The sequence below is a fragment of the Carassius gibelio genome, chromosome B17, assembly GCF_023724105.1.
Source record: "Carassius gibelio isolate Cgi1373 ecotype wild population from Czech Republic chromosome B17, carGib1.2-hapl.c, whole genome shotgun sequence".
In the NCBI taxonomy this organism is placed as follows: domain Eukaryota; kingdom Metazoa; phylum Chordata; class Actinopteri; order Cypriniformes; family Cyprinidae; genus Carassius; species Carassius gibelio.
The window spans coordinates 24,889,166-24,915,845 of record NC_068412.1 but is presented as its reverse complement, the minus strand read 5'-3'; the positions used below and the strand labels follow the sequence as shown (position 1 = coordinate 24,915,845).

The 26,680-nt window shown below is 36.7% G+C and overlaps 2 protein-coding genes across 3 annotated transcripts; both read right to left on the bottom strand.

The window, feature by feature from the left end:
- Positions 1-1,497: 1,497 nt before the first annotated feature.
- cfl2 (cofilin 2 (muscle)) lies at positions 1,498-6,276 on the bottom strand. Its single transcript, XM_052580355.1, has 4 exons — positions 6,146-6,276; positions 4,077-4,384; positions 3,304-3,380; positions 1,498-2,375 (listed from the first exon to the last, which is right to left on the bottom strand). The coding sequence occupies exons 1-4, from the start codon at positions 6,146-6,148 to the stop codon at positions 2,263-2,265; spliced, it is 501 nt and encodes a 166-aa protein (XP_052436315.1). The 5' UTR covers positions 6,149-6,276; the 3' UTR covers positions 1,498-2,262.
- A 459-nt stretch (positions 6,277-6,735) lies between these two features.
- Positions 6,736-26,438, bottom strand: baz1a (bromodomain adjacent to zinc finger domain, 1A). 2 transcript variants are annotated; one of them, XM_052580353.1, is made up of 28 exons: positions 26,278-26,438; positions 25,874-26,015; positions 23,746-24,024; positions 20,232-20,381; positions 20,038-20,139; positions 19,830-19,917; positions 19,577-19,711; positions 19,371-19,431; positions 19,099-19,253; positions 18,870-18,965; positions 18,641-18,779; positions 18,336-18,482; positions 17,910-18,005; positions 17,523-17,747; positions 17,228-17,393; positions 16,115-16,219; positions 15,913-16,004; positions 12,524-13,069; positions 11,912-12,066; positions 11,645-11,787; positions 11,352-11,500; positions 10,303-10,383; positions 9,964-10,211; positions 9,513-9,703; positions 9,093-9,421; positions 8,210-8,385; positions 7,933-8,020; positions 6,736-7,780 (listed from the first exon to the last, which is right to left on the bottom strand). In XM_052580353.1, exons 2-28 carry the CDS (start codon positions 25,984-25,986, stop codon positions 7,608-7,610), a joined length of 4,428 nt encoding a protein of 1,475 aa, XP_052436313.1. In that variant the 5' UTR covers positions 25,987-26,015; positions 26,278-26,438; the 3' UTR covers positions 6,736-7,607. The 2 variants fall into 2 exon arrangements, with proteins under 2 accessions (XP_052436313.1, XP_052436314.1); XM_052580354.1 differs by having other exon boundaries at positions 8,210-8,382.
- Positions 26,439-26,680: the final 242 nt, after the last annotated feature.

Sequence of the window (26,680 nt, the reverse complement as noted above, 5' to 3'; positions counted from 1 at the left end):
TGAGGGTATTAGGGATTAGGTTTGTAACAATGTACACATTGTATTTTAAATTGGTCAGTGATATTTGAGAGCAGCCCCCTGTTTTTCACTGAAACAGAGACTCTTCTTTTCATTCGTGCTTCTTCACTGAAGAGTGAAAACCGCTCTTTATAACCGCTGTCCAGTCTGTCCACCAGCGTCCCTTTTGTAGCTCTTTGGAAGCTTGTTCAGTTTTGCCATTTGTGGACAACGATGACAAGACACAAAAGCATGCTGGCCATAAATAGCGCCGAGCAGCAGAGGATTGCTCCCTGCCAGCGGATCAGATTCTCCAAAGGGAAAAGCAGCCACTGGCCTCAAGCCCAGATCTACTGCAAGACCATGTTCATAGAAACCTCCTGACTGTAAGAAGAAGCGAAGGAGGCTGGGCTGCTCATTTAACTCAGTCTAAAGCTGTATGTATATGATTTTCTATTAATGACTTCAGCACTTTACTTGATTGGTATGCTAGAATCCGAATGCCTAAAAATTTTAACCAAACACTAACAAACCATTCAATAACTAGAAAATCAAAGTTTGTCTAGTATAGTTAAGTTTGTTCAATATTGCCTAAAGCAGAATTAAGTTTGAATTGACTTTACATCTATATATATAGAGCATTAGATAGATAGATAGACAGACAGATAGATAGACGGATAGAACGATAGACAGATAGAACGATAGATAGATAGATGGATGGATGGATGGATGGATAGATGGATGGAATGACAGAACCAGAAAATAGATGGATGGATGGATGGAATGATAAGATAGATAGATAGATAGATGATAGATAGATAGATAGATAGATAGATAGATAGATAGATGGATGGATGGAATGACAGAACAATAAGATAGATAGATAGATAGATAGAACGATAGATAGACTGATAGAACGATATAGATATATAGATAGATAGATAGATAGATAGATAGATAGATAGATAGATAGATAGATAGATAGATAGATAGATAGATGGATGGATGGAATGACAGAACCAGAAAATAGATGGATGGATGGATGGAATGATAAGATAGATAGAAAGATTGGTAGATTGATAGATGGATGGAATGACAGAACAATGAGATCGATAGATAGATAGATGGATGGATAGATAAGATGGATGGATGGAATGACAGAACCAGAAAATAGATGGATGGATGGATGGATGGAATGATAAGATAGATAGAAAGATCGGTAGATTGATAGATGGATGGAATGACAGAACAATAAGATTGATAGATAGATAGATAGATAGATAGATAGATAGATAGATAGATAGATAGATAGATAGATGGATGGATGGACACAAATAGATATAGTCTTTAAAAGTTAGCCTTGACTCAGAAGATTAAAAATGTTATATATACTATAATAAATTCAACAATTCCTTCAGTGAAGTAAACCCAGCTCAGATCATCATCATCATCAGGTCTCACACCCTGCTGAGATCACCCATCATTTCACTGAGCCAAGAATCCTGCCACAAGATTTTATTTCACAGTGGCACCTTCCTCGATCTCAGAAACAATGTTTCACTTCAGGCCGCAAATATTGCCAACTTTACAGATAATGCTGTGTTTTCATGTAGTGTTAATAGAAGAGAGATCATTCCAAGCAGCTGGGCTTCACGTTCAGAGGTGTGTTTGAATCAAAGGCTGCAGTGAAGAGTTCAGAACCCATCTGTTTATGTCCGTATGTGTAACAGCAATGACAACTGTGCTAACTTCTATCCCGGTTCTGACACAGACAGAAATCCCATAGTCCTCCTTCAACTGGGAGAGTAAAAACCAAAAGTGCTTTGTTTATCTGCATAGACTAAATGTAATCGCCATGTCAAATGAGCCAGATTAGTCAGAAGAGTTCAAATAAATAGTTTCAAACGTGTAAAGTGCTCGTCACCGGTTAACACATTGCTGTGAGGCATTAACGTACAGCATTCTCTTACAGCATAATAAAAAATCAACTCTTAATATCTGATCATCCAAGCTTTCTTCTGTCATTTGGCAAAACACAAAGAGAAAGTTCTTTAGGGACGTATAAAAGTTAACTGCAAAAGTAAGCTAGCATTCAGCTGGTAGATTTTTTCTTACATGTGTTAATGAGATCTCCTTAGTGTGGAAAAAAAAAACAACAGCAAAAAACAAACTAAAAAAAGGAAATAAAGACAACTAGGATTATTCCTTCATGATCATATGATAGATGAGAGCGTGTGGATTCCAGATGGCACATGGCTGTTGAGTTTACAATGGTCTCCCCTCCAGCGATACGACCACGTTTCCACCCAACTTCTCTGCCAGGGTTGAGCGGTCCTGAATGTCATCTAAACCATTAACCTGCCATTCGTGTTTGATTCCTGAAAAAGGACACATGATTTCATTAGATTGCATATAAAAAAACCAGAGTGGTTTGTTTCAATCTGAATATGAACTTATGTGTGCTTTCTGTTTCTAATCTTATTGTGATAGATTTTATCTATCTATTTCCATATGTTTGCATACATTATATATATATATATATATATATACAGTACAGACCAAAAGTTTGGAAACATTACTATTTTTAATGTTTTTGAAAGAAGTTTCTTCTGCTCATCAAGCCTGCATTTATTTGATCAAAAATACAGAAAAATTTTTAATATTGTGATATATTATTACAATTTAAAATAATTGTTTTTAAACTTTAATTATCATACTTTAAATTATAATTTATTTCTGTGATGCAAAGCTGAATTTTTAGGATCATTATCACATGATCCTTTAGAAATCATTCTAATATGATGATTCATTATCAAAGTTGGAAACAGTTCTGCTGCATAATATTTTTTTTTCAGAACATGTGATACTTTTTTAGGATACTTTGATGAATAAAAAGTAAAACATTTTTTTAAATATAAATATTTTGTATTAACAATATACACTACTGGTCAGTAATTTGGGGTCAATAATTTTTTTTCTTTCTTTCTTTTTTTTTTTTTAATAAAATCTATATTTTTATTCAGCAAGGATGTGTTAAATTGATAAAAAGTGACAGTTAAGAAAATATATTATTAGAATATATATTATTAGAATTTTTTTTTAACCTTTTATTCATCAAATATATTAGACAGCAGAACTGTTTCCAACACTCATAATAAATCAGAATATTAGAATGATTTCTAAATGATCATGTGATAGACTGGATGTTACATGTGACACTGAAGGCTGGAGTAATGATACTGATACATACTATCTGTTTTATAAAGATGCATTATGGGTATTATTAGTGAATTTGACTGTAAGCACCTGTAAACTTCTTCTTAATGGCATCTTTTGAGCTAGCATAAATCATCTTGCTTTTTAACGGCGCACCTTCAGGGGCCCTGAAATCAAAAACATCAATGCTGAGTACACATGCAGACAAAGAAAAATGAATTGACTTGTGTATAGCAGCACTGAAAAGCAACAAACAGCAAGGTTGTTATTATTATTATTAACTGAGGCTTAAAAATGAAATAAAAATGTATAATATAATATAAATATAAAATATAAAATATAAAAATGAAAACAATATTTCCATTAATTGAAAAAAAATAAAAAAATTTTTTTTAAAATCATTATATTGCAGTAATCAGTGCATTAAAAAAAAATTCAACCAGTTAGACAATTCACTTGTTGTATGTGTTGCTAAACAAAATTTAATCAAAAATTTTTTAATTAATACTTAAAATAAACAATAAAAAAACATTTATAAGTGCTTTTCCAAAGATACAAATTTAATAAAACCAACTGAAGAACAATTAAAACTACCTAAACTAAAATCAAAATTCCAATAAAATTAATAAATAAATGCATTTAAAAAATGCATTTAAAAATGCATAAATTAATTAATAAATGCATATAATAAAAATACGTAAAAAAAAAAAAAAAAAAAAAAAGATCTGTTATTAAAGGGTTGCAAATGGGCGGGAAAATAAAAAAAAAAACTGTGAAAACATCTTGGAAAGTTTCCTGAAGTTTATCAGAATTTTCCACCCCTTTGCAATCCTGATAATTATCCTGTCAGTCAGACTACATACCAAAATATAAATACCAAGTCTTCTTTCTTGGACTCTTTAGTTTCGTAAGTGGCATCGTATAAGCCGTATCTGCAGTCGTTGAGAGGAAGGAGCTTCACGAAGCAGGCGTATGGGTCATCGACACTGTCTCCAATGTCTCCGACTAAGATCTGCCTGCCTTCTTCTACCACGATCTTCTTCTTGTCATCGCTGAGGCAGAACAGCACTCCCTTTTTGCGCTTTTTCACCTCGTCTGAGGTCGAGGACTTTCGTACTTTCATGTCATTGAAGACTCTGATGACTTCATCACTGACTGTGACACCAGAGGCCTGCGATGAGGATGTGATTGAGATAAGTACAGGCAGATGATACGAAAACAGCACTTCTGCATATTATTTGGATGTCCAAACTCTAACCAGCATCAACCATAGTAAAAAAATAACAACTGTATGAATCCACCAGGCAATATTAGAGATAACAAGCTGTGAGATCTGGATCACATCACTGGCATTGAGTGATTCAGCGCTGTTCACAAACCCTGACTCACGTACGATAGCCAGCTGCTCTGTCACTACAGTTCAAATCAAGTCATAGTGGGGTGTCTGGGCCACGAAACAACTATGACAGCTCCTCCTGGGACTTTTTAAAGACATTTGGATTCATGGTCAATGACACTTCACCCTCAGCCCTTCAAAGTTTGAACAGTGCATTAATCCATTAAAACAAAACAGTGATTTAATGTCAAATTAACATTACTACTCTCATGCCATATTAAAATGTATTACTCAAACCTCACTTGTAACTTATCATATCCCATGCATTTTTATTTTTCTCCTAACTAGTATCTACTTTTTTCTGGCAGTTATTAATGATATCACTTATTAGAGGATTAAAATTAAATATTAGAGGAATAAAACTGGATATTAGTAACCAACTGTGATTTCTATAGATTCACATAAGAACTTAATTAGATATCAGTACTACTTATTATTTGGATATCATTAACTACTCAAGTTGCACTTAAATCATTAAATAAATAAATAAATACATCTTACTTGAATGCTTTTGTCTTGTTTACCAGTACAAAGATTTAAACCATTTTAAATTAGAAGAAATTTGTATTTGTTTGTGTTTTTTTTAGAAAAGATTAGATAGTAATATGTAAACCATATAAATAATAAACAAAATAATATCAACCTAGTTTCCTTCTGGTATCTTTTACTATTAACTATTCATTGGATTTAAGCAGTATCTGATTTTTTTTTTTTTAGTTTTTAGTTCTTATTTATAATATCTAGGAAATGGCTACTTGGTAGCTTTTTTTTTATACTAACAACTACTATGAATTACAATTACTATACATACTAGTAAGAACATAATGACTACTGGCTATTAAAGTAAGTCACTGCTAAACATGAGGTTAGTAGTTAGAAAAAGAACTAAATAGATGATATTATTTAATTAAATATTTAGTGTATTTTTCATATATTCAGTGTTGAATAAACAAGTAGGGTCAACTCTTGTAATAGTTACTAGTTTTGAAAGTACTAGTTAGCGTGAAGTAGTTAACAGTAGACTCTCTCACTCATTATTGTGTGATCATTAAATCCGACTGAATCATGAACAAGTAGACGAATTAATTTCCCAGCACCCAAACTAGTCATCTGACGGCAATAAAGAGCTCGTTCTGATCGGATTATTTTCATACGAGTCCATCAGTTTAGTCTCGATCATTTTTTTCTCGAGCGCCCGTGAGGAAAAGTTGGAGAGGCGCGCGCTCAGAGTGATTAAAGCACCGGCTAAAATTAGCTTAAAATGGCTGCCTCGGGATACAGGCCTGAGATATAGATTCATATCAAACTAAAACCGATTTCGGTAACCAAAAAAAAAAAAAAAAAAAATCAACTTAAAGCGTGACAGAGCTTTATATTATTTAACCGGAGCGCATACAATCACGCACGTCATTCCGGACGGAGCTGAAAACGTGACCGTTACCGATCAAAAGTTTGACAGAAAGAGTTTCAAAATAACATTAGAACATCTTTTATGAATTAACAATGAACGATGTGTGAGAGAAGACATGTGCTTACCATGCTGTCCGACGAGATGAATCAATGAAAGATTATTTTCTTGGTACTTCTATCTGGGAACGTGAACAGCAGAGACAGTGCGCGCGTGTGTGTGTGTGTGTGTGTGTGAGAGAGAGAGAGAGAGAGAGAGAGAGAGAGAGAGAGAGAGAGAGATCAGTGCACAGCCGCAGTGAAGGGCTGATCGAGCAAATGCACTGTCATTGGGACACTTGGCAATGAAATGGACAAATATGTGCCACACATTTGAATTGGACCTTGGCATAATATTGTTTAAAACAACAACTTCAATGTACTGAAAATATGACGAAACTTTTAAGTCATGAACAGTACACAAGACATGTTACTTTATATAAGAGCAATATCTAGCAAATGTTAAGATTTTAGACCAGATTATATTTATCAGGTATGTTAATGACTAAATTACATTATTCATTAGTAGTTGAAAGCACGTGAGCTGATGATTTATTATAAACTTTAAAATACCCTTATGCCATGTTATACAGGGCAGACATTTTAAATGAAAAAAGCCAGGTTTTTATTTTTATTCTTCACTTAAAGTGCACCTGAAAATCAGTGATGAAAACAAGTGGTCAAGCCAAATATTAACAAAATTTATTTTACATACAGAAAAAAAAAAAAAAAAAAAAAATTTACACAGCAGGTAAAATTAATCTTAAGACCCATGAGAGGAAAACTGATTCAAACAGCTTTCTGAAGGGGGTTTGGGGGGGCTACACAACCTATAAAGACAATTTTCATAAATAAAGCAAGCAAATTATACCCAAATCTAAATAAATACCAAAAACTGTAAATGGAAGCAACAAAATGGGGTGATTTGGTTCCTACGTAGTGTTTCTGCATACTAGGGACCTGAACAAAAGAACTGAGTTTTTCCTTTACAACTATTCACAACTACAAAACAGAAATTCTATTTGTTCCTTTGAGCTGTGAGACTTAATTTATCATCAAAATGGAGACTCTGGACTGTAAAAATCTATACAAAATAGTAGTCTAGGAATGCAGAAAAAAAAAAAAAAAAATGCACCATTTTTAAATTGCAGACAAAAACACAATGCTTTTTGTCCTGAGTTAATACGTGAACACAAAAATAACTTTTCAGAAAACAGTGCAAATATTTTTTTCTTCACAGCACAGATGTTTCTCCTTTCTCCAGCTAGTGGAGGACCTGTACTTTTAAAGGCCGATTTATACTCCTGTCACTGGCTGTGAAGATAAATGCAACTTGATATCCGCTGCTTGAGTGCGGTTTCGCTTGCACACTACACATTGCAAATAAAACTGAGGAAGAGCTAGGTAGAATTTTTAATGAGGTCACACCACACTGGAATGTCCATGAACATTCCACAAATGCCACGGAAAACATAATTAGACCACAGATTATGAACTGGCCTTCAGTCTGGGCCAATTTGATATATTATGAGTGTGGAAGACGGGCTTTTGTTTACATCCGTGGCCGTTTCTGTGGAGGGGTCATGCGTTCAGCCAGGCCGAGTCTCTGAAGCTCAGAATGAAAGAAGGCCTGGAGCCGTAGACCGGCCTTTGCTTCGTTGGTGTTAATTGGGTTGTACTCCAGACAGTTGGAAAACATGAGCTCCACATCCTTAATATACTCCGCTAAGAGATTAATAAACACAAAAGAAACTACATTTAGCAATTCATATTGTGCGACTCTTTCAAGTTATTAAAGTGGCTTAGATATGGTTCATTCTACATTACGATATTTCAACTTGTTTAAAAAGAAAAAAACTTCAACCTTCAATTCTTACCAGCAGTTTGGTATTCACAGTTGTTGACCTTTTCCCTGATTGTGCTCAAGGCGATGGGTTTTTTGATTATGTCATAGTAATCAGGCACCTGGAAAAATATGTGCAATAAAAGTAGTCATTAAACCCATGGAAATAAAGCCTAAAACTGGGATAGTGAGATGTCGCAGAACAACTGCACAGATTATTTAAGAGTACAGCTGGTTGTAAAACAACAATGAATGGGAGCTCCATGGCTTTGTTACAGAGGGGTATAAGTGTGAACTACTAAATGCACTACCTGAGTTCTGGACACCAGTTTCTTGAAGGGCCAGCTGTCCTCGTGTCTGACCAGGTCCACAGAGAGCAGCTCACAGGCTGACAGCTCGTGCACACCCAAGTTTCTCACTGAGCTTCGACGGTTGGAGGAAGTGGTGGTTGGAGCCAAGACGATTTTGGCTTTTGGGGAGACCTCTGCTGGAGAAACAGTGACCAAAATACATGTGAACAAAAAGTCTTGGAGAAAATCAAACAGGAAAAACAATAGTTGTCTGCATTCAGTTAAATATCAAGTATACCATTTTGTCCAGTATCATTAACTTCAATCTAAGTCTAATATAACATTTGGGGAAAACATTGGCATTTACATGGAATCTTCCCTTTTTTCATAATGTATCCTATAAAACATTTCTGTCACAAGATAAAAACACCAATCAATTGTGACTTTTACTCAAACCTGAGTTATTAAATGTTATCTCTTTTTTTCTGCAAATCTGAGAACAAGTAAGTATTGTGAGACAAGTCTCAATTAGATTTTTCATTATGTTCCCAAACAAGAATTTATTTTATTACAATGTCAGAACTCTGAGAAAGTCAATTGCAAGATGTAAACAGTTTATAACTTGTGATTGTGAGACACAAGCTCTCAATTCTAAGAAAAAGTCAGAATTGTAACATATAAACTTGCAATTTCACGATAAGTGGTCCAAATTGTGAGATGTATAGATACAATTGGGAGTAATAATCTTAATTATGAGATATAGGAGTCATAATTATTTTTGATTTTGCATTCTGTGGCGGAAGCAAGCTTTCAGAGTATCCTACTTTGACGTGATGCAGTAAATTACATTTCCTTTATGTTAATCTGTTTTATTTATTTGAGTGAATTCACGGAGACTCCTTACCCTTAATAGGTCTCTTCCTAGAGTCTGTATTTTCTGCTGCAGGACTGGACTGGTTGGATTTGGCATTTGTGCCATCGGAGGGCACCTCTAGACTAAGACGGGCACTGGAGCGGCTTCCAGCCCGGGGAGGGGGCTTGCCATTAGACACCGGGGTAGACTTCTTCCCTGAGTTTTTGGAGCCTCCTTTATTAGCAGGCTGGCTCTGTTTGGGGGTGCTCTGCTGCGAGCGAGGTGTGGAATGACTTGATTCGGCCTGTTTTGATCTGGTGTTCAAACGACTTCCTTTATTGCTCTGAAGAGGAAGTTTGACGGGAGCCTTCTTGGGCACACTGTTAAATAAATGGAAAAAAAAAAACAACTGTCACAATCTTCTGTATGAAATGTATGAAATGAGTAAACCGGCAAGAAAAATCCACTAACTCTTCCTCCTCTGACTGTTCTTCTTCCGACTCAACTTCTTCCTCTTCTGATTCTTCTTCCTCTTGTTCAGACTCCTCCTCGTCCTCCATTTCTTCTTCAGAGTCGATAGAGGAGCGCTGTCGTGAGTTGATTCTGTGGGAGCGCTGTTTTGGGCGGCACTCAGGGCAGAACCAGTCTTCAGAAGGAACAGCCTGTAAAAAATTAAGGAAGATCAAAACTTTCGTCTTAAATGTAGAAGTTTAAGAGATTTCATACTTACAAATAAATATAGAATGATTTATTAACAGACTACTGATATGTATATTTTCCTTTCCTTTTTTTTGTCCTTGGCTACACGTGTTAGTTTATATATACACACACTTTACATCTGCATGGCAAGTCAGGGTTTATGAAAAAGAACAGTTAATAAGGTGTCCACTAACTAAAACCTTCCAAACACTATGGTTCTCACCTTCAGTTTTGGGCGAACACAGAAGATATGATAGCCTCTGTCACAGGCGTCACATAGAAGCATGTTCTCAGCATCTCCTTTCCTACGGCACACCTTACAACGGGCATTGAGGATGGATTTGGCCCAGACTACGCTGCGCTCAAGTGTGGAGAGATGCAGGAAGACCTGCGACAAGCTGGAGCAGGCCAACAAAGACTCACGCCAGCGTTCTTGCACCGTCTTCACCTGCCGCCCACTTTCACTGCCATCTGTCGAAGAAAACAGGTTTAGTAACGATAATTTAAACCAACACGTGCTTAAAGAGAAAATGCTTTCAGTTTTTTGGTAAACAAATCTTACCATCTTTCTCACTGGACTGATCGTCATCTTTCTTTTTATCCTTTTTCTTCAACTTCTGGTCTTTCTTGGCATCATCATCACCTGATTAAAAACATTCAGAAATAAAAGCCTGTGGATGAATGAATTCAAAAATGAAACAAAAACATGTTCCTACAAAAAGAATATTATCCATACAGTTTTCAGGAACACACACCTAAGCCGCCTTTCCACGGTCTCCAACATTTGAACACGATTGTCACATTCCTCCCCCTAGTGGCTGTCGCACAGAACTTTCAACTTACCTCAGCTGAATCACCATGGTAAAATGAACGATTTTATTGTATATAATATAACATATCAATACAAAACTACCACCAAATAAAGACATAGTAGTTCTTATGGGGCTAATCAATGTTGCGGAGTTGTGGCCTGATGGTTAGAGAGTCGGACTCCCAATCGAAAGGTTGTGAGTTTCAGCCCCTGGCCGGCAGCAATTGTGGGTGGGGGGAGTGCATTTACAGTTCTCTCTCCACCTTCAATACCACGACTTAGGTGCCCTTGAGCAAGGCATCGAACCCCCAACTGCTCCCCGGGCGCCGCAGCATAAATGACTGCCTACTGCTCCGGGTGTGTGTTCACTGTGTGTGTGTGTGTGTGTGTGTGTGTGCACTTCGGATGGGTTACATGCAGAGCACAAATTCTGAGTATGGGTCACCATACTTGGCTGAATGTCACATCACTTCACTCCCTCACTCATAATGATTTAATAATGCTAAAATAATTACCGGTATTTAAATTTATAATTCTAACCTCACACTCAGGTTTGATTAGAAAACATCACATCCGGTTGGTCAGCCGCATATGGTCTAGCTGCAAAAGTCAAAATATTTTAAAGCATCGAAAGCTCAAATCAAATCTTAAGTTTCTGCATATGTATATGTCTTGAGCTCCACGCAGCTCCCGCACAACTTGCTGTCTATCACTTGTCATTTTTTGGAGGTAGTGGAAAGATTGGTGGATTTATACCACATACAAAGTTTCAAAAGAACCATAAAAGTAACAGATCTTACCTAGCGGAGCTTTCAGGAACTTGCGCTCTATGCCCTGCTCAATCTGTGCAAGAGCCTGTGCCAAAAAGTGCACAATGTTACTGACAGGCTGTGGTGTGCTCGCAGCAGTGGATGTGGCACTCTGACCCTCCGACTTCAATTCTTGCAGCCTAAAAATAAGAAAAAAAAAAATACTTTAATTCACACAAATCGCAGACACTACTGCTTATTCTGTTAGCTTGTAGGAGCATCAGACTTTGTTTGAACACACACAAATAAAAATACACAGGTAACAGATATTAAAGTGAAATAACCTGTCTTTGACTCTGACGTGATTCTCATCAATTTCCATCGGCTCCTCTTCTTCGTTGGTCAGCCCGTTCTCTTTAGCCTCAGGATTCAGCAGTTCATAGTTCCCGTTTTCCAGAGCGGCTCTCCATGAGTTTCTGTCCATCACCTTTTCAGGGTTAAGAGGGAAAAAAAGTCAGGTTACCATTAACAAAGATCCAGATCAAGCCACACCACACTATAAGACATGCAATATCGACAGCTATGGAATGTGGTTGAAACAATCAACATACTTTAATTGCCCCCAGAGTTCCCTGATAGATGCGGTCCTCAATATCCAGTAGCAGATCTCTGAGACGATTCTCCATGAAACGCTCAGCAGGTACAGTGCTTTGTGGGCCAGATTTTGGTTTTAAAGTACTGCCTTTGGTTTCTGGCAGTGACTCATCTGCATGATAAATGAAACAATACAGTTTATACAATAACAAATTAATTCATTTTTTTTTATTATGCTCATCAAGGCTGCATTTTTGATAAAAAAAAATATAGCAACACAAATAGTTAAATAATTATTAAAATTTAAAATAGCCATTTTCTTTTTTAAATACATTTAAAAAAAACTAAATGCCATTTATTCTTGTGATGACAGCTGAAATTTCAGCAGCCATTACTTCAGTCTTAAGTGATCCTTCAGAAATCATTCTAAGATGCTAATTTGGTGCTCAGGTATCATCAAGAATTACTGATTATCATTTATTTTTAATGGTTTATTATTGATGGTATCATTAAATGACCATACTCATCTGCAACAGACATCAGTATCAAAAAATGTAACGGGCACAAAACCATATTTAAAAAAAGAAAACAGGAGGTAACATTACTTAGGAACCTGGCTGAAACAGTACCTGAGTGATGGTATAGCTGAGCAGCTTTACTATCCATCAGTTGAACAATGCGCTCCTTCTCCTGCAGCAAAGTCTCTTTAAGGCTGCTCTCTCTGCGTCCACGAGGGTTCAGAGCCTCTATGAGCTGCTCCACCTCCTCAGGTGTGCTGTAGAAGAACCACTGATTGGGCCGGTTGACTGGCGGCGAGGTGTTCTGGACCAGCACCGGCTCCTCAGTGGTGGCATCCGTCTTAACTGGGCTCTGGGCTGAGAAAAGCTCTTCTATTTTGGGTTCGGGAGTAGGACGGGGCTCTAGCATGTCTTCTGTCAGGCCAAAGAAGTCCTCCTCAACAAACAGTGCCCCAGCAGAAGGGAAAATCCAGTAGCGGCGATAAAGGCGGTCTCGGCCGAGAGGCAGGATGTAGGTGCAGGCCATAGCTTTCTGAATGCGCTCCAGAAGTTCCTTCTCTTTGAGCTGCTGTTGATGTAACTCCTCTGGGCTCAGACTGTCTTTCGTTTCAACCTCACCATCCTGCTTCTCTTTTGGGGTGTCATTTGTTTTCTTTACTGGAAAACAAAAATAAAAGGAATTCTATAGATCAGTCAAGATTTCCACTTTAATTAAAAAATCTATAACAAATATTATTTAACCATTTTAACAAAAAAAAAAAAAAAGGATGTTTTGTTTTTGTTTTTAGAGCAAGGTTGCCACCATCTTGCAGTACCACCACGTGTGACGTTTTTGCACACAAAAAGTATTCTCGTAGTAGGGATGTCAACGATTAATCGATGATCGATTAATTAATCGATGCAATCGATTAAGGCTATCGATGGTCGGTTAACCGATTCAGTGTTGGGCTGCGTGTGGCTCATGCGCACTCAACACGTGCGAGTGGCTGTGAGTGACGGTGACGATATATAAAAGCATCATCATTCATTCACAATGTACAAATTAAGCTTTTAATGTGATTTAAACTTTAAAGTACACTAAAATAGAAACAACATAAAAGTTCTTCAACATTAAATGCAATAGAAATGTAGTTACTAATCATTTCATCAGATAACTGTTTTATATCGTGCGCTTTGCAGGGCTGCGGGACACAGTGACAGGACAGGTAGTCTATTCATTCCTACAACTTGTTAATTCATTCCTACGAATTATTAATGTGGCAATTGTCCATGTTTCATTAATTTTGTTCCCTAAATAACCCATGATTTAAGTGAAATAAGGGAACAAATTAATAAATCGAACGAATTCTTAATTCATGAAATCTTTAATTTCCCTTCCCATGTTTACCACAGTAAGAGATGCGAAAACAGTTATTAAAAGCGAAAGATAATAAAATAAACCTGGGAAATTAGAGGGTTAGACTATGAAGATTTAGGAAAAGAAACAATGCTTAAATATACTGAATTTGTGGAAATTCGTGACCAACCGGCAAACCAGAACAAAGCCGCGTAAATGAAGACTATGGGGTCCAAAAGCATGGTCGCGATCTAACATTTTCCAGTTAACCTATTATTCCTCTAATAAACAAAGCTGTTATACCACACTTGTCATAATCAGATCTTATCATTTCTAAATAAATAATTGCTGGATTCAAAACAGCGATTAATAGGCGCTGTGACCGACACATTCCTGGAGCATTCACTGCTGTCACTAAACATGGACCTGACTAGGGCACAGGTTCTAAGCCCTGGGACAAAATGGGATGCTTTAAGGAAAATTTATAGCCTACTAAGTAATAGGCCCAACATAAAAATAACAATTTGTTTTCATGTTTTTTTTTTTTTTTAAATAGGCTATGCGAAATATATCCGACTTAAATAGGCTAATTAAGATTAACGGATTTAAAACAGAAGTGTGGGCGCTCCATAAGTTCACAAAAAAAAAAAAAAAAAGGATGACAACGCATTCTGTTTGTTTGCTTTATTTTACAAGAGCACAAATCTTCTGTTTTTATTGTGAGTGTGCACAAATGAAAGTAAACACTTTTGCGGAAAATATATATATTTTTTTAATGTCTCAGCTGTTTCGATCGCACCGGAGCCTGCTGCACACGTATATTCTAGCGATTCAAACTTACATCGCAGTCTGTTCATTATCAAAATAAAATGTCAACTAAACATTAAAAGGTTACACTGGTCAGTTTAAATAGACCGTAGTATACCGGTCCACTCTGCTGTTATGCCAAGGACGTTTTTGCTCATATGAAGAGGATCATCTTTTCCGTCTATATGCGAATGCGTGTTAAGTACAAGCCTAGTTTACATTATAAATAATAGTTTAACATTCAAATACATTGCGAATATGAAAACATTTCGATTTGTGCCGAATGAGACATGAGCAATAACCTCCAAATAAATCTAGCCAAAGCCGCGCTCGCTCATCCTCGTCTGCACGCATGCACTGTCACGATCTAATGCGCTGTATGCCGGATTTTTAAAAATCTGACATTTTCTAGGACAGAATTAATTAATGTGAGCAACTGTGTTTTGGTGCAGCAGCGCCGATGTAGTTCACTTAATGTGCAGCGCAGTCACACGCGCTCCACATTTCGGATAATTTTATACAATAATGTCAGTTGAAAACATTGCAATTGTGCTTTAAAATACAACAACGAGCACCACAAAACCATTTAAAGAGGCGCATTCAGCGTTCTCCGTGCGGGATTGGAAACTGTCAACAAAGTAAAATGACCTCAAAAGTATGGCGCGCTCTCTTAATTTTATCAAATGATCATAATCGCATCTATTCATTTTATAATCCTGCTACTAGCATTTTATTCAGACTAAAACCTCTTTAATTCAAGTGAGAAAGCGTTTTGTGTGTGTGTGTGGCTTTTGCACATCCTGTCATACCGCTGACTGCGTGCCTGCAATAGACGCATTTTGCAGTATTATGGTTAACGATTAATCGATTAATTGATCGTTAATTTAAACGACGATCGATCATGGAAATAATCGAAATTTGACATCCCTATCTCGTAGCGTCGCAAAATCACTGAACCACTGACGTCACACGGATTATTTTACCAATGTCTTTGTTACGTTTGTGGACTTTGGAACATTGCAGTTGCATCGCTGTCTACGGAGGGTCAGAGAGCTCTCAGAAACAATCAAAAATCTTAATTTGTGTTCCGAAGATGAACAAAAGTCTTACAGGTTTGAAATAACATAAGGGTGATTAATGACAGAATTTAATGAATTTAATTTTGGGGTGAACTATCCCTTTAAATACAATAATTCACTTTGAATAAAAGTGATTAATCAAGTTCAACTTCTTTCATACCCCTTGCATGTTTATTAACTATTTAAGTTTTTTTTTTTTTTTTTTTTTTTCAAACAGCATGCATTGATAGCCGATCATAATAAGACCAAGAATGTATCAAAGTATGCTGATGCGATACCTTTTTTAGAATTAGCTGGTTGCTCCTCCTCATCTTCAGTGTTTTGCTCAGCATGACCTTCCTGACTCTCTGTGCTGGTGTCCATCTCCTCTCTACAACCAACAGACAGAAACCATTTTAATCAAATATGTGGACTGGAATGTAAGCAGTTTCCCAAAACCCAGGGATTGAATATTGAGAAAGGATTATTGGTTCAGTTTACCCTGCCAAATGTTCTCCATTTCTTGCCTCCTCTTTGAGTTTTTCATGTTTTTCTTTTAATTTCTGTTCCTGTTCCCTCAGCTTTTCCTCCTTTCTTTTTCGAACCCTGGAATATGGAGATGCAATTAATAGTTACTAAGCTGTTGACAGAAAGGTATAGGTCTATGTAATAAACGGTAGTCAGGTTAGATGCCATATTGAATTTTACACAAATGAAAACAAGGCTGTGAGGGTTAAGACTTGGTCTTTACAAATGTCACACACCATATGAAGGCCATAAATGTCTTTGCACAGAATGCACATAGAGTCCGCAATTCTCGTCTGAAATTGTTGCATGTTAAAAAATAAATACAACCTCATGTTGTGTCAATCACGTTTCGCATCAGTTGAAAGCATTTTTTTTTTTAATAGGAAAGAATGATGAAAAAAAAAAAAGCATACAAAAATGTTGTACTCTCTGTGCAATGACCTTTTAACTTTTGACGCTCTAGCGGTTAATAAACAGAACTGCTTGCGTCTTGCGGAAGAACATCGTAGCCGGAACTACTTCTCTCTGTTTATGTCTATGAAAAATCACAAAGGTACTGGGTTACTCCGCCGCGGTACCCCCGAAGCAATCTAAAATAGCCCGAATATAAACACTTATCATAGGTGCACCCTACTGATTCAGGACAAGCCAAAAACACGGTTTATAAAATGGATTCATGGTGTACTCGCTTATTATGTTCATATTTCTACATTTTGAACACAAAGTTACGGACCTCAGCTCTGATTGGTTGTTTTTTACCGGGAGCGCATTACTTTCTGCAAATGGCAATAGGACCACTGGGAGGAGCCAGAGGAGCCTGATTTTTTTCACAGGTTATCTGTCTCATATTCTACTGTCGGGACATAATGAAAGGTTTAATAAATATGTAAAAAATATTTTTTTTTAAACAAAAGTTCCCTACAGCACCTTTAAATCATGTCGTTTTCACAACTTAACTTTCAAAACTGTTTTATGAAGTTTTTGTTTTGTCTGCTGAACAATCAGTATGTTGTTGAACAACAGTATAGCAGTTTTAATTTCTAGCAAAAATATGACACTACCCTAACTCTATATTCTGTTCCATACCTCTCTGCGGCTTCCTCTCGCTCTCTGCGATGCTGTTCAGCTTTAAGCTCTCGCAGTTCCTGCTTGGCAGACCTCTGCTCGTCTGCATTGTCTTCTATAAAGTCTCTTGTAGAAACCAAAGTCAGCAGCTTTCCACACAGAGAATGGAGGATCTTAAGCTTCTCTCCTGAAAACGTGTAACAATATTAGACATACTGAAAACTTTGTCAACAAAATGTTGATTTTCTTTTTAATTCATTTTATATCATTCTGTTTATTTAATTATAATTGAATAATAATTAAAAAAAAACCTAACCAGGCAGCAGGTCATAGACAGTAGTGCAGGAGAGCTTTTTGAGCAGGCACTGGTTTGACAGACGCAGCTCCACACAGGGGTCATCTGTGGAGCCAAACCCACCCTGTTTCTGGTAGCGAAACTTTGCATTGGTGGACATGCAATCTGCCCCCGAGGCCAGGATGTGCAGCCTCAGAATCTCAGTGAGAGTACAGCTGTCCAGATCCAACTGCTTCAAACTACAGCCTGTGCAGAGAAAAGAAACATGGTTTTTCACTGGGTGTTTGAATTTACCGAAAGTATATAATATAACTGTATATATTATTTATAAAGGCACAAAGCTAAAATCATAATTTCCACAGTGGTCATAAAGACAGTACAGACATATTTCAGGGCACATTATCTGACCTTGGTGCAGTTGTGGCCAGGCAGCAGCAAGAGATGCCACAGCGCTGATGGCAGACTGTGTGGGGTCAGCATCATCCTCCAGAGCTTCACTAAGATCTAAGAATAAAAACCAGTCAAACACACCTGAATCACCAGGATACTGAAGGTAAATAACATAACACCTCGACTTTCTAGTGGTTTTTTTTTGCTTTCAGTTGACTATAGTCTTAGTTTAAGTTGAAGTACTAAAATGACTAAAACTATGAAGTAGTTATGAAAATTATACAGGTATATAAATATGCAAAAATAAAAAAAATAAAAAACTAAGTGACTTTAAAATAATAACTTTAATGGGATAAATTGTCTGTTTGATTTCATATAAAAAAAAATGAACTTTTCCATCAATTTCACTTCTTTTTCTTTTTTTATAACCTTTACACTTCTGACCTTTGACATCCGCTTCTGCCAACTGGTCTTTGGCCACTTCCTCCTGTTCCTCTGCCAGAGCCTGGAATATGGCCGAAAGGAAGAAGAATAGCAGTTCACAGAGTGGTCCCTCAGGATCAGAGCCCACCAAGGCCTCCTCCAGAACCTCTGCAAAAAGCAACAATCCTCATTAGGAACTTTTAAAATAAATAAATAAAAAATAATTCTGCCTCTGACTCTGAAAATTAAATTTGTAAGCCAACTCATTCTAGATTTACTGAGTAGGATATATGACATAATATCCCATTGTGTAATGTGCATCTTACCCAGTGTTACGCCATCAGGGAACTCATCCTTTAGATCAAACAGCTCTCCAAATGCATTCAGGAACTCAAGCACCATCAGAGCATCTCCAAACAGCTCTGGAGGAAGACGGGTTTTCACTGGAAGTGACTTCGGCAGCTCCTGAACAGAGGCAAATTTCAAAACAATGTTTAGTTTGCTGCTTATCTTTGCATCCAAACAAAAATGTGTTTTCTAAGGGTGCATGTTTACCTTAAGGTCATCACACTCCATGTCTTCTCGAGGTCTGTTCCATAACTTCAGTCGTTCTGCATATTTTTTCTTTTCCTCCTTTAGCTTCTCTCGTTCCTGAAGCACATCACAAACAAAAGTATAACAGGTGTAAAAACAAAATTTAAACACTTAAAAAATACTATATGTATGACCAGGTATGAGTGAAAGACTAGATATAAACTTAAAAAGAAAAAAATTTTCAACTCACCCTCTCTTTCTCAACCTTCATTCGTTCCTTCTCCTCTTTCCGCCTCTGTTTCTCCTCTTCTACTATCCTCTTCATCTCCTCTCTCTTTTTCTCTTTGTCCTCTTTTTCTTTCCTTTTGGCCTCTATTAGATCCTCTCTTTCTTTCTTGAATTTTTCTTCATAATGCAAGCCATGCAAAGAAACAGCAAATGTATGCAAAATCAAATGCATTGCATAACTGACCCCATGACAAGTCTAATCGGAGTATAACTTAATTTGCATTTGAAACCTACCCATGGCCATCATCTGTTCTTTCTGCTGCATCAATTTTAATTTCTCCTCCACATAATTCATCTAAAATTGGGAAACAAATTCTCATCAGAGAAACAGAATTTAAAGAATTCTACATCAGACTGAAATTCTCTCTAACAAATGATATGCCATGCTCCAAGTTGCAAACATTACATTTAAACACACGCAAGCACACAATAACACAGACCTCAGTTGGAGAGGCATCATTAGGACGGCGACCTCTGCCCTTCCCTGGTGGACTGAAGGCAAACACTGGGGGCTCATCCGGGAAGAAGTAGGAGAAATTGTGTTCGGCTAACTTATATTTTAGAACTGTTGATGGCTGGAAATAACAGTAACCAGAAAGGGGAAAAAATAATTTAAAGGCAAATTATTAAATTGGGCAACTTTGATAACTAACTAAAAATCTATGAATTTTTTTTTTTCATTGTTGCATTTACCTTGAGTCTGATGGTTCCATTTATTGGTTCACAGTGCTGTTTAAGAAGCAGCTTCAATCGGTCTCGACTAAAAACGTTCTTTTTACGACTGTATGATGGAAAAGCAAAAGGAGAAAAAAAATTAAAAAATCAGAGATACTTTACAATGAGTAACAAAAGACAACCGTGACATTTATTCATGAATTTATCTCTAGTATAAAGAACTCACCAAATCTGAGCAGCTTTTACTACTAAAGGTTCACAGCCCTCTGGGGTGACAGGCTGAACTCTGTATTTAAACGAAGATGGACTGATGGATTTCCTCTTCTTGCTTTAGACAACAAAGCATTAAACACAATTTAGATGAAAACAAGTACAAGCAGACAAATGATGCATTTCATAGAAAAAGTTCTGAGCACGGACCCATTAGTTGGTGTTTTGGGAGAAGTGACTGTCGGCTCCTCATCACTGTCACTGATAACAATTGAATCGCCCTCTATGTGATGTCTGACATGGCCATTGGCTGTGCCATTGGAATGGGGAGGTGTAACATCCAATATTTTGCAGGGTTGCCTGTTGAACATGAAAAGGGTTCTTATTATGATTTTTCACTTTTTTTACTTTAGTTAGTCTGTAACATTGCGGTTTGAGCATAAAAAAAAAGATCTGCAAAGTTTCAAAGCTCAAAGTCCACTTCAAAAAGTGATATTTTAACAGAAATCACTTTTCAAAAACTACAACAAACGACTCATTTGGACTACAACGCATATTTTCCAGGGTTTGTGATATCACAAAATTGACGAATGGGACAAGACCTGACTAAGCTGCACTAGACAATTCAACGAGTGTTATCACTATGTTATAGACATGTAAGCTTTCCAAAGGCAGACAAAAGTGGATACAATCATCCGTGTTTATTTCTGCGCTCAAACTGATTTGAATTTGTTGCAATATTTACACTAAAGCTCAAGGCTGTTATGGTAAGGAGCATGACATTTCCCAACCATGCACCGAGTGGAGCCAATCACAACACACACACTGGCTCAGCTAACAAATCACAACACATTTCGTATTTCAGAAGGCAGACCTTCATGTTATTCATTCTACTACAAACAGTATGTAAAGATAAAATGTTTTTAAATCCGCTTAAAAGAGCGGTTCATAAGAAATTGTGAAAAAATTTATTCTTTCTCCATGTCTCCCAGAACAGCCATTTATATTATCTTATTTCTGTAAATATTTTATTTATCCACAATGTAGAAAACACAACAACAAAATCTCATCACACAAAAAAAAAAAAAAAAAAAAAAAAAAAAAAAAAAAACTTCAAGAATCAAGAAGGCAGTTTTGGGTGTGATCTATCTGACTGACTGGATAAGACAGCAAGACTTGGCCAGACAGACAGCGTCTTCCTACTTGTCTTCCAAAACAGAAAAAAAATCCCCCTCCACCCCCTGTCTACCAGTACGGCTCCATGCTTCCTCACATCTTGTTGTCTCTGCGAGCTCTGATGGTGTCTAGGGCAACTCCTTGCACCGGTGCAGCCAATCAGGGGGATTCTCTAAGCTCCACCCTATCACATTATGTTATCTCAAAATAGCAAGGTCAGCTTGTTATGGCCGACTCTGATCCTCTCCTACAGGACAGAGCTCTGATACAGTTTCCTTCAACAGGCAAGTTTCTGGTCAAGATCAGGCTAGATTATTTCTCTGGAATTGTGCTGGGGTGGCATACTTCTTTTCTGAGACTTGATAATGTACTGCAGTGCATACAGAGCTGCCAAGGACTTTCAGAGCTCCAAAAGAGCTTTGTCTAGAGGAGGCAGACAAGGGTGGAGACACATCTGGGTGTTTCTCTTCTGTTAAGCCATGCTCTTTTCAAAACAGTGCTTTATACAGGGCTATTGTTCATCACTATTCACATACTTTCTCTTTTGCACAGCTGTGGATCATCAATATAATGGTTGTTTTTTATCTAGTAAAGTAAATAAATAAATGTAAACTGCTGTCCTAAAATTATATAGCAATAATTTTTACTTCCAAAAGACAGATCTTCAAAGATTTAACTTAAAAAAAAAAAAATTAACAGTTTTCTGAATCTGCACCACACAAAAATAAAACCAAACGTTCCAAAACGCTATAAATCGATTTTGATTAATTTGAGTAAAAAGTGTTTTCTTTACCAAGAAAGTGGCAAGATGAAAACCACTATTTTCTGTTTCAAACTTACACACAGCATCTTTGGGTTATAATAACATTAAAAATTCAAATCCAGATTTGATTATTAAAAACTGATTTGTATTTCTCCCAAAATGCAATAAATCCATTGAATCAATAGAAAATTTTTCGTATTGAAACTGTTGAAAATACACAAAGTAAGTTGATCCAGATGACAGCCTCTGAACCTTGTCAATACTAATCTTATACATTTTTTAGGGCTCCACAATAAATTCCATGTGACTGCCATTCGCATCTCATGAGTAAAGCCAGTTTTGTGATTAGTAGTAAATCCCCATCAAATGCGCTCAGATGGAGTGGCATTTATTACACAAAGCCATAGATCACTGACAAGCTACATAATCGCATTCGTAATTGAAGGCGATTCATCTGCAATTATGAACATGATATTGCATAGCTTGTCAGTTACGGTTTACAATGCGTGGAATGGTGTGCTGTGATTGGTTGAGAGGATTAACTGCATTCTGCAAAGAAGAGAGACTGCCGGTTGTCATGGTTTGGAAAGATGAGGAGAAAATACGACAGAATAAAATGGAACATATCACATATTGCATGGTGAATTTTCATTTTTATTCTGCCAATCTGCTATTTTTGATTTGTTCAGATGTTTTATATAGTATAGTTTCACAACACTAAGGTCACATCATCCTATTTTTGCTTCAAATTTATACAATCTAATTTAGCTTAAAAACTATTTATACTTCGTTAGGATACTTATTAAAATGCAGCGGTTGCCTCTAACTTTAAAGGTCTACTGAAGGGCTTTGAAACATACAGAGAGAACAGGCAAAGCTTAAATAAACATGTTTAATTTGTGTAATAATGTGTTAATTTAGTTGTCATTTGACATATTTCAAATTCGCAAAAGAAATACGCAGTATTTTGTCCAAGCAATAAAAAAGGACACCTTTTTATTTATATAAAAAAAAACAAATAAAAAGTATCGCATTGTGAGTGTTAATTACAAACACTCTATGGTGTTTTAAAGTGAGATTTGAGTAAAGTTTACAATTAAACTTGATTCTAATGTTAATACATTTCATGATGCATACTATCAAAAAAAAAAAAAAAAAAATGTACATAAGGATTTAATAAAATTCTTTGTTTTCTAGAAAGTCACGTCATAAGAGAATAAATGTATTGGAACAAAGTGGACCAGGAGACTATAAGGAGTGATTAAGATTTTTTAGTTTCATGCAGTGTTTAATGACCTAATGTTATGTTTATGTTCACATACACTGCAAAAGGGCCCCTATTTGCTATTATGCATTATTTAATTTAATGTTCAACAGGTTTGTTTTTGTAAAATGTAACCGATTTGAATCAGTCTGAATGATGTGTAAACTCATCAATCAACATCTCACACACCGAACAGCAAGTTAGCTTTACTTCCAGTGACACATTTCTCAAAGTTAAGCAGGTTTTGTACTTGGTTCACAAAACCGGAGTCAGTTTCGATACTGACTGGCTATTTAAATAACAACATTACAGATATACATTTGCCACAGAGTTTTTTTTTCAATAAATTCCTATTGTTTTAATGTAAAAACAGCTTACTGCTTTATTTATAAAAAGTCTCATGGCCGATTTCATGAACTTCAACAAAATGTCAGATCTCAGGAGAATTGCCCTGTAAGACAAACACTACACTGAATACTGTGAATCATGTTGATGAGTTAGGAGTTACGAAATTAGCTCACCTGGCACCAGAGCGACTGACAACATCCACAATTTCTCCAGGAAAGAAGCGCTCTTTGACATAAGCGTACACATCATCACATATCTCATGCAGACGTGAGCGGTGTGTAAGTGCTGTCAGGTGCAGAAGGGGGACGAGCAGCGCATTGGGAAAGTTCTGAAGATTAAATCTGGCTTTCCTCTCGCTCTCCAGGGCCTCCTGGTAGGTCAGACCAGGCTTCCCCGTCACAGCACAGCTCCATACAAGACTGTTACACAGAATGGTCCTCTCAAAGAATTCACTGAAAAAAAAAGTGTGTCATGTTATTTACTATACGGACACCTTTACGGTTTACACAGATATGAACATACTACTCACAACTGACTAATGAACCTTGTCAAAAAGCTCATGTTTTGGGGAAAACTAAAAACAGAGTGGAGATTTTACCCAAAATACATCCATTTGTTTTACGGTCACATCTTTTTTTTCCCCCTAAATTTTAAGAACTCCAAGTTATTCATTATCAAACTTACTATTAGTAATAACTTAAATAGAATCTTTATCCAAAAAAGACAATATTTGAAGCTCGATTAACACAATTACACACACACACACACACACACACACACTTAATACCAGTTAAACTAGTTTTAGTTTTTATGTCCAAGTATTTAGTATTTATAACTAAAAATGACTTCCCTATCAGTCTTATGACCTGATAACACTAACCCACCACCATATATAAAGGGTCAAAATAATTAAATTTCTCCTACAATATGCATGAATTTATTATGATTTTATTCACGATGTGTGCACATCTGAACTCTTGGCTTTTATTTCTAAATCATTAGAATTCATAACTTACTGACAGTTACTAATGAAAGCTTTTACAATTGGTATGCCTTTCATATTGAAAGTTTAACAAATAGGCAGACGCCCCAAAATAACAGTAAATATATACATTTATGACCGTTTAGATTCTAAAATAAATACAATGTCATTAATATTCCTGTGACTCAGTGGCAGAGCATTGCGTTAGTAGCACAAAAGGTTGTGGGTTGGTTCGATTCCCAGGGAACACATTTTAGGTAAAAGATTATAGCCTGAATGAACTAAGTCGCTTTGGATAAAAGTATCTGCTAAATGCATTCATTTAAATTTTAAATTTAATATCATCCTAATTAATCAAAATAAGAATGGCGAAGCACATTAAGCTTTCACGGTTGTCATTTAGTTACAGTGTTAAAATTTTTTGAAATAAAACTATTAAAATAGGCTTATGTATATCATCTGGTCTTAATGCAGTATCTGTCCTTTTTTTGCCTTAGGGTGATGTCTAAGTAATTAGTAGTTGTAACTCAGTAAACAGACCTAATGATAGTTCATACACAAACGATAATCTGCATTCTACTTCATACATCAGCCCAACATGACCACTTACAAAAACAAATGACAACTCCTAATGTCCGGATGACAGATGAGCACCTAGAACAGTTCAACCAAGTACTACATGGGCATCATAATCTTTCCCATTCCAGCCCCACAAAACCAGTAAGTCAGTGTGCCAAGGCCTAATGAGAAGTGACATCAACATAATGCCTCTAACGGGCAAACACACCAACAATAGCAGCGACCACGTTTTAAGCTACGTTACAATATCCTGTGTGATCTGTCCCATCTCCGCTAACACCCCCCACCCCAAAACACCCGTACAGGGGCTTCCCGGGGACATCCCACCAGCGATATGACACTAAATAAGCTCTTAGAACACACCGACAGACAGTTTTATGATTTATTTCACTCAGTCTGCTCTCTGTGTCGTGGTTTAGTTGGCTAAACTGAGCTAACTAACTAGCAGCCAACTCTGTTAGCAAAGGCCTCCAACTGACACCTGCCGGGTGTATGAAGGGGAAACCTTAAGTCTTCATAAATACAAGGTTATTTCAGACTAATGGTGTTGGATTATAAGTAAAGCTCGTTTAAGAGATCAAACCAAGATATATGTAGGTTGGTAGATGTTTAAGTATGAAAATGTTAACTTTTTTAAACGGACTGTCACTTCTGTTGTTAGTTTCTGGTACTTCTGTTGTTGACTGGCATCAAAGGGGAAGTTGGAACAAACAAACAGAAATAAAATAAAAATCCCTTACTCATAGGTCCTGAAGATTTCATGTGTGATTTTACAGAGGAAGACTTCTTCGTCGGGTCTGAGATCAGCGGGCGGTTTCTGCCTCACGAACGGCTTTTTGTGGAGAAGCGGCATCTTTTCTTTCTCTTTATCTTTCTCGGAGACTTTCAAAAACAAACACAAAAGACAATTGAGAAAATGTCAAATTAATACGGGTCCACTCAATGTGAAACTCGTCGAAACCGGCTGAAGTAAAACCGTTAGGATTTAAAAAAAAAAAACGATATTCTTCAGTCTTTGTTAATGACACGCGCTTCCCGGGTGACGTTCAAAATCGAGCCCACATATTTCGCTTTTTATTCAAACTTGCTTGGCTCATATATAATAAATGATCCCGATAAATAGAAGAGGAATAATGATATTTACCAAATATATGATGTGAAAAAGACAATCAGCTCCGGAAGAGAAAGAAACCACAAGTGTATTAGGGTATGTCCCACTTCTCAGAGCGGGGATAAGCGTGTTGATGACTAGTTTTTGATCCGCTCTAGTTCACTTTTACCCACAGCGTAGCGCTGGGGGTGGAGCTTCCACGACAATTCTGTCATTCCATTGGGCGGTATGAACGCCAATCACGCCTCTGTAGCCAATAGTGGGAGTCGAAACTAGAAATGGGTTGAAGTTTTTCCACAGAAGATTCATGTATTTTCAGTGACATTATTTTAGGCTAATATGTATTTGAATAGGCGTTGATACGACTTGATGACAGCTATTCTGTGGTTGGAAAAGAAGACAGATAATTGTAGCGCCATCACTGTAACAAATTTCC

Excerpts from the sequence above, each read along its gene's own strand:
- cfl2 (XM_052580355.1), bottom strand. Across the intron at positions 3,381-4,076 it reads GACTTGGTATTTATATTTTG|GGCCCCTGAAGGTGCGCCGT; the intron begins GTATGTAGTCTG and ends TTTTGATTTCAG. Across the intron at positions 2,376-3,303 it reads CATTAAGAAGAAGTTTACAG|GAATCAAACACGAATGGCAG; the intron begins GTGCTTACAGTC and ends GTCCTTTTTCAG.
- baz1a (XM_052580353.1), bottom strand. The coding sequence starts at position 25,986 with ATGCCGCTTCTCCACAAAAAGCCGTTCGTGAGGCAGAAACCGCCCGCT. Across the intron at positions 19,712-19,829 it reads ATGGAACCATCAGACTCAAG|CCATCAACAGTTCTAAAATA; the intron begins GTAAATGCAACA and ends TGTTATTTCCAG. Across the intron at positions 19,432-19,576 it reads ATGATGCCTCTCCAACTGAG|ATGAATTATGTGGAGGAGAA; the intron begins GTCTGTGTTATT and ends TCCCAATTTTAG.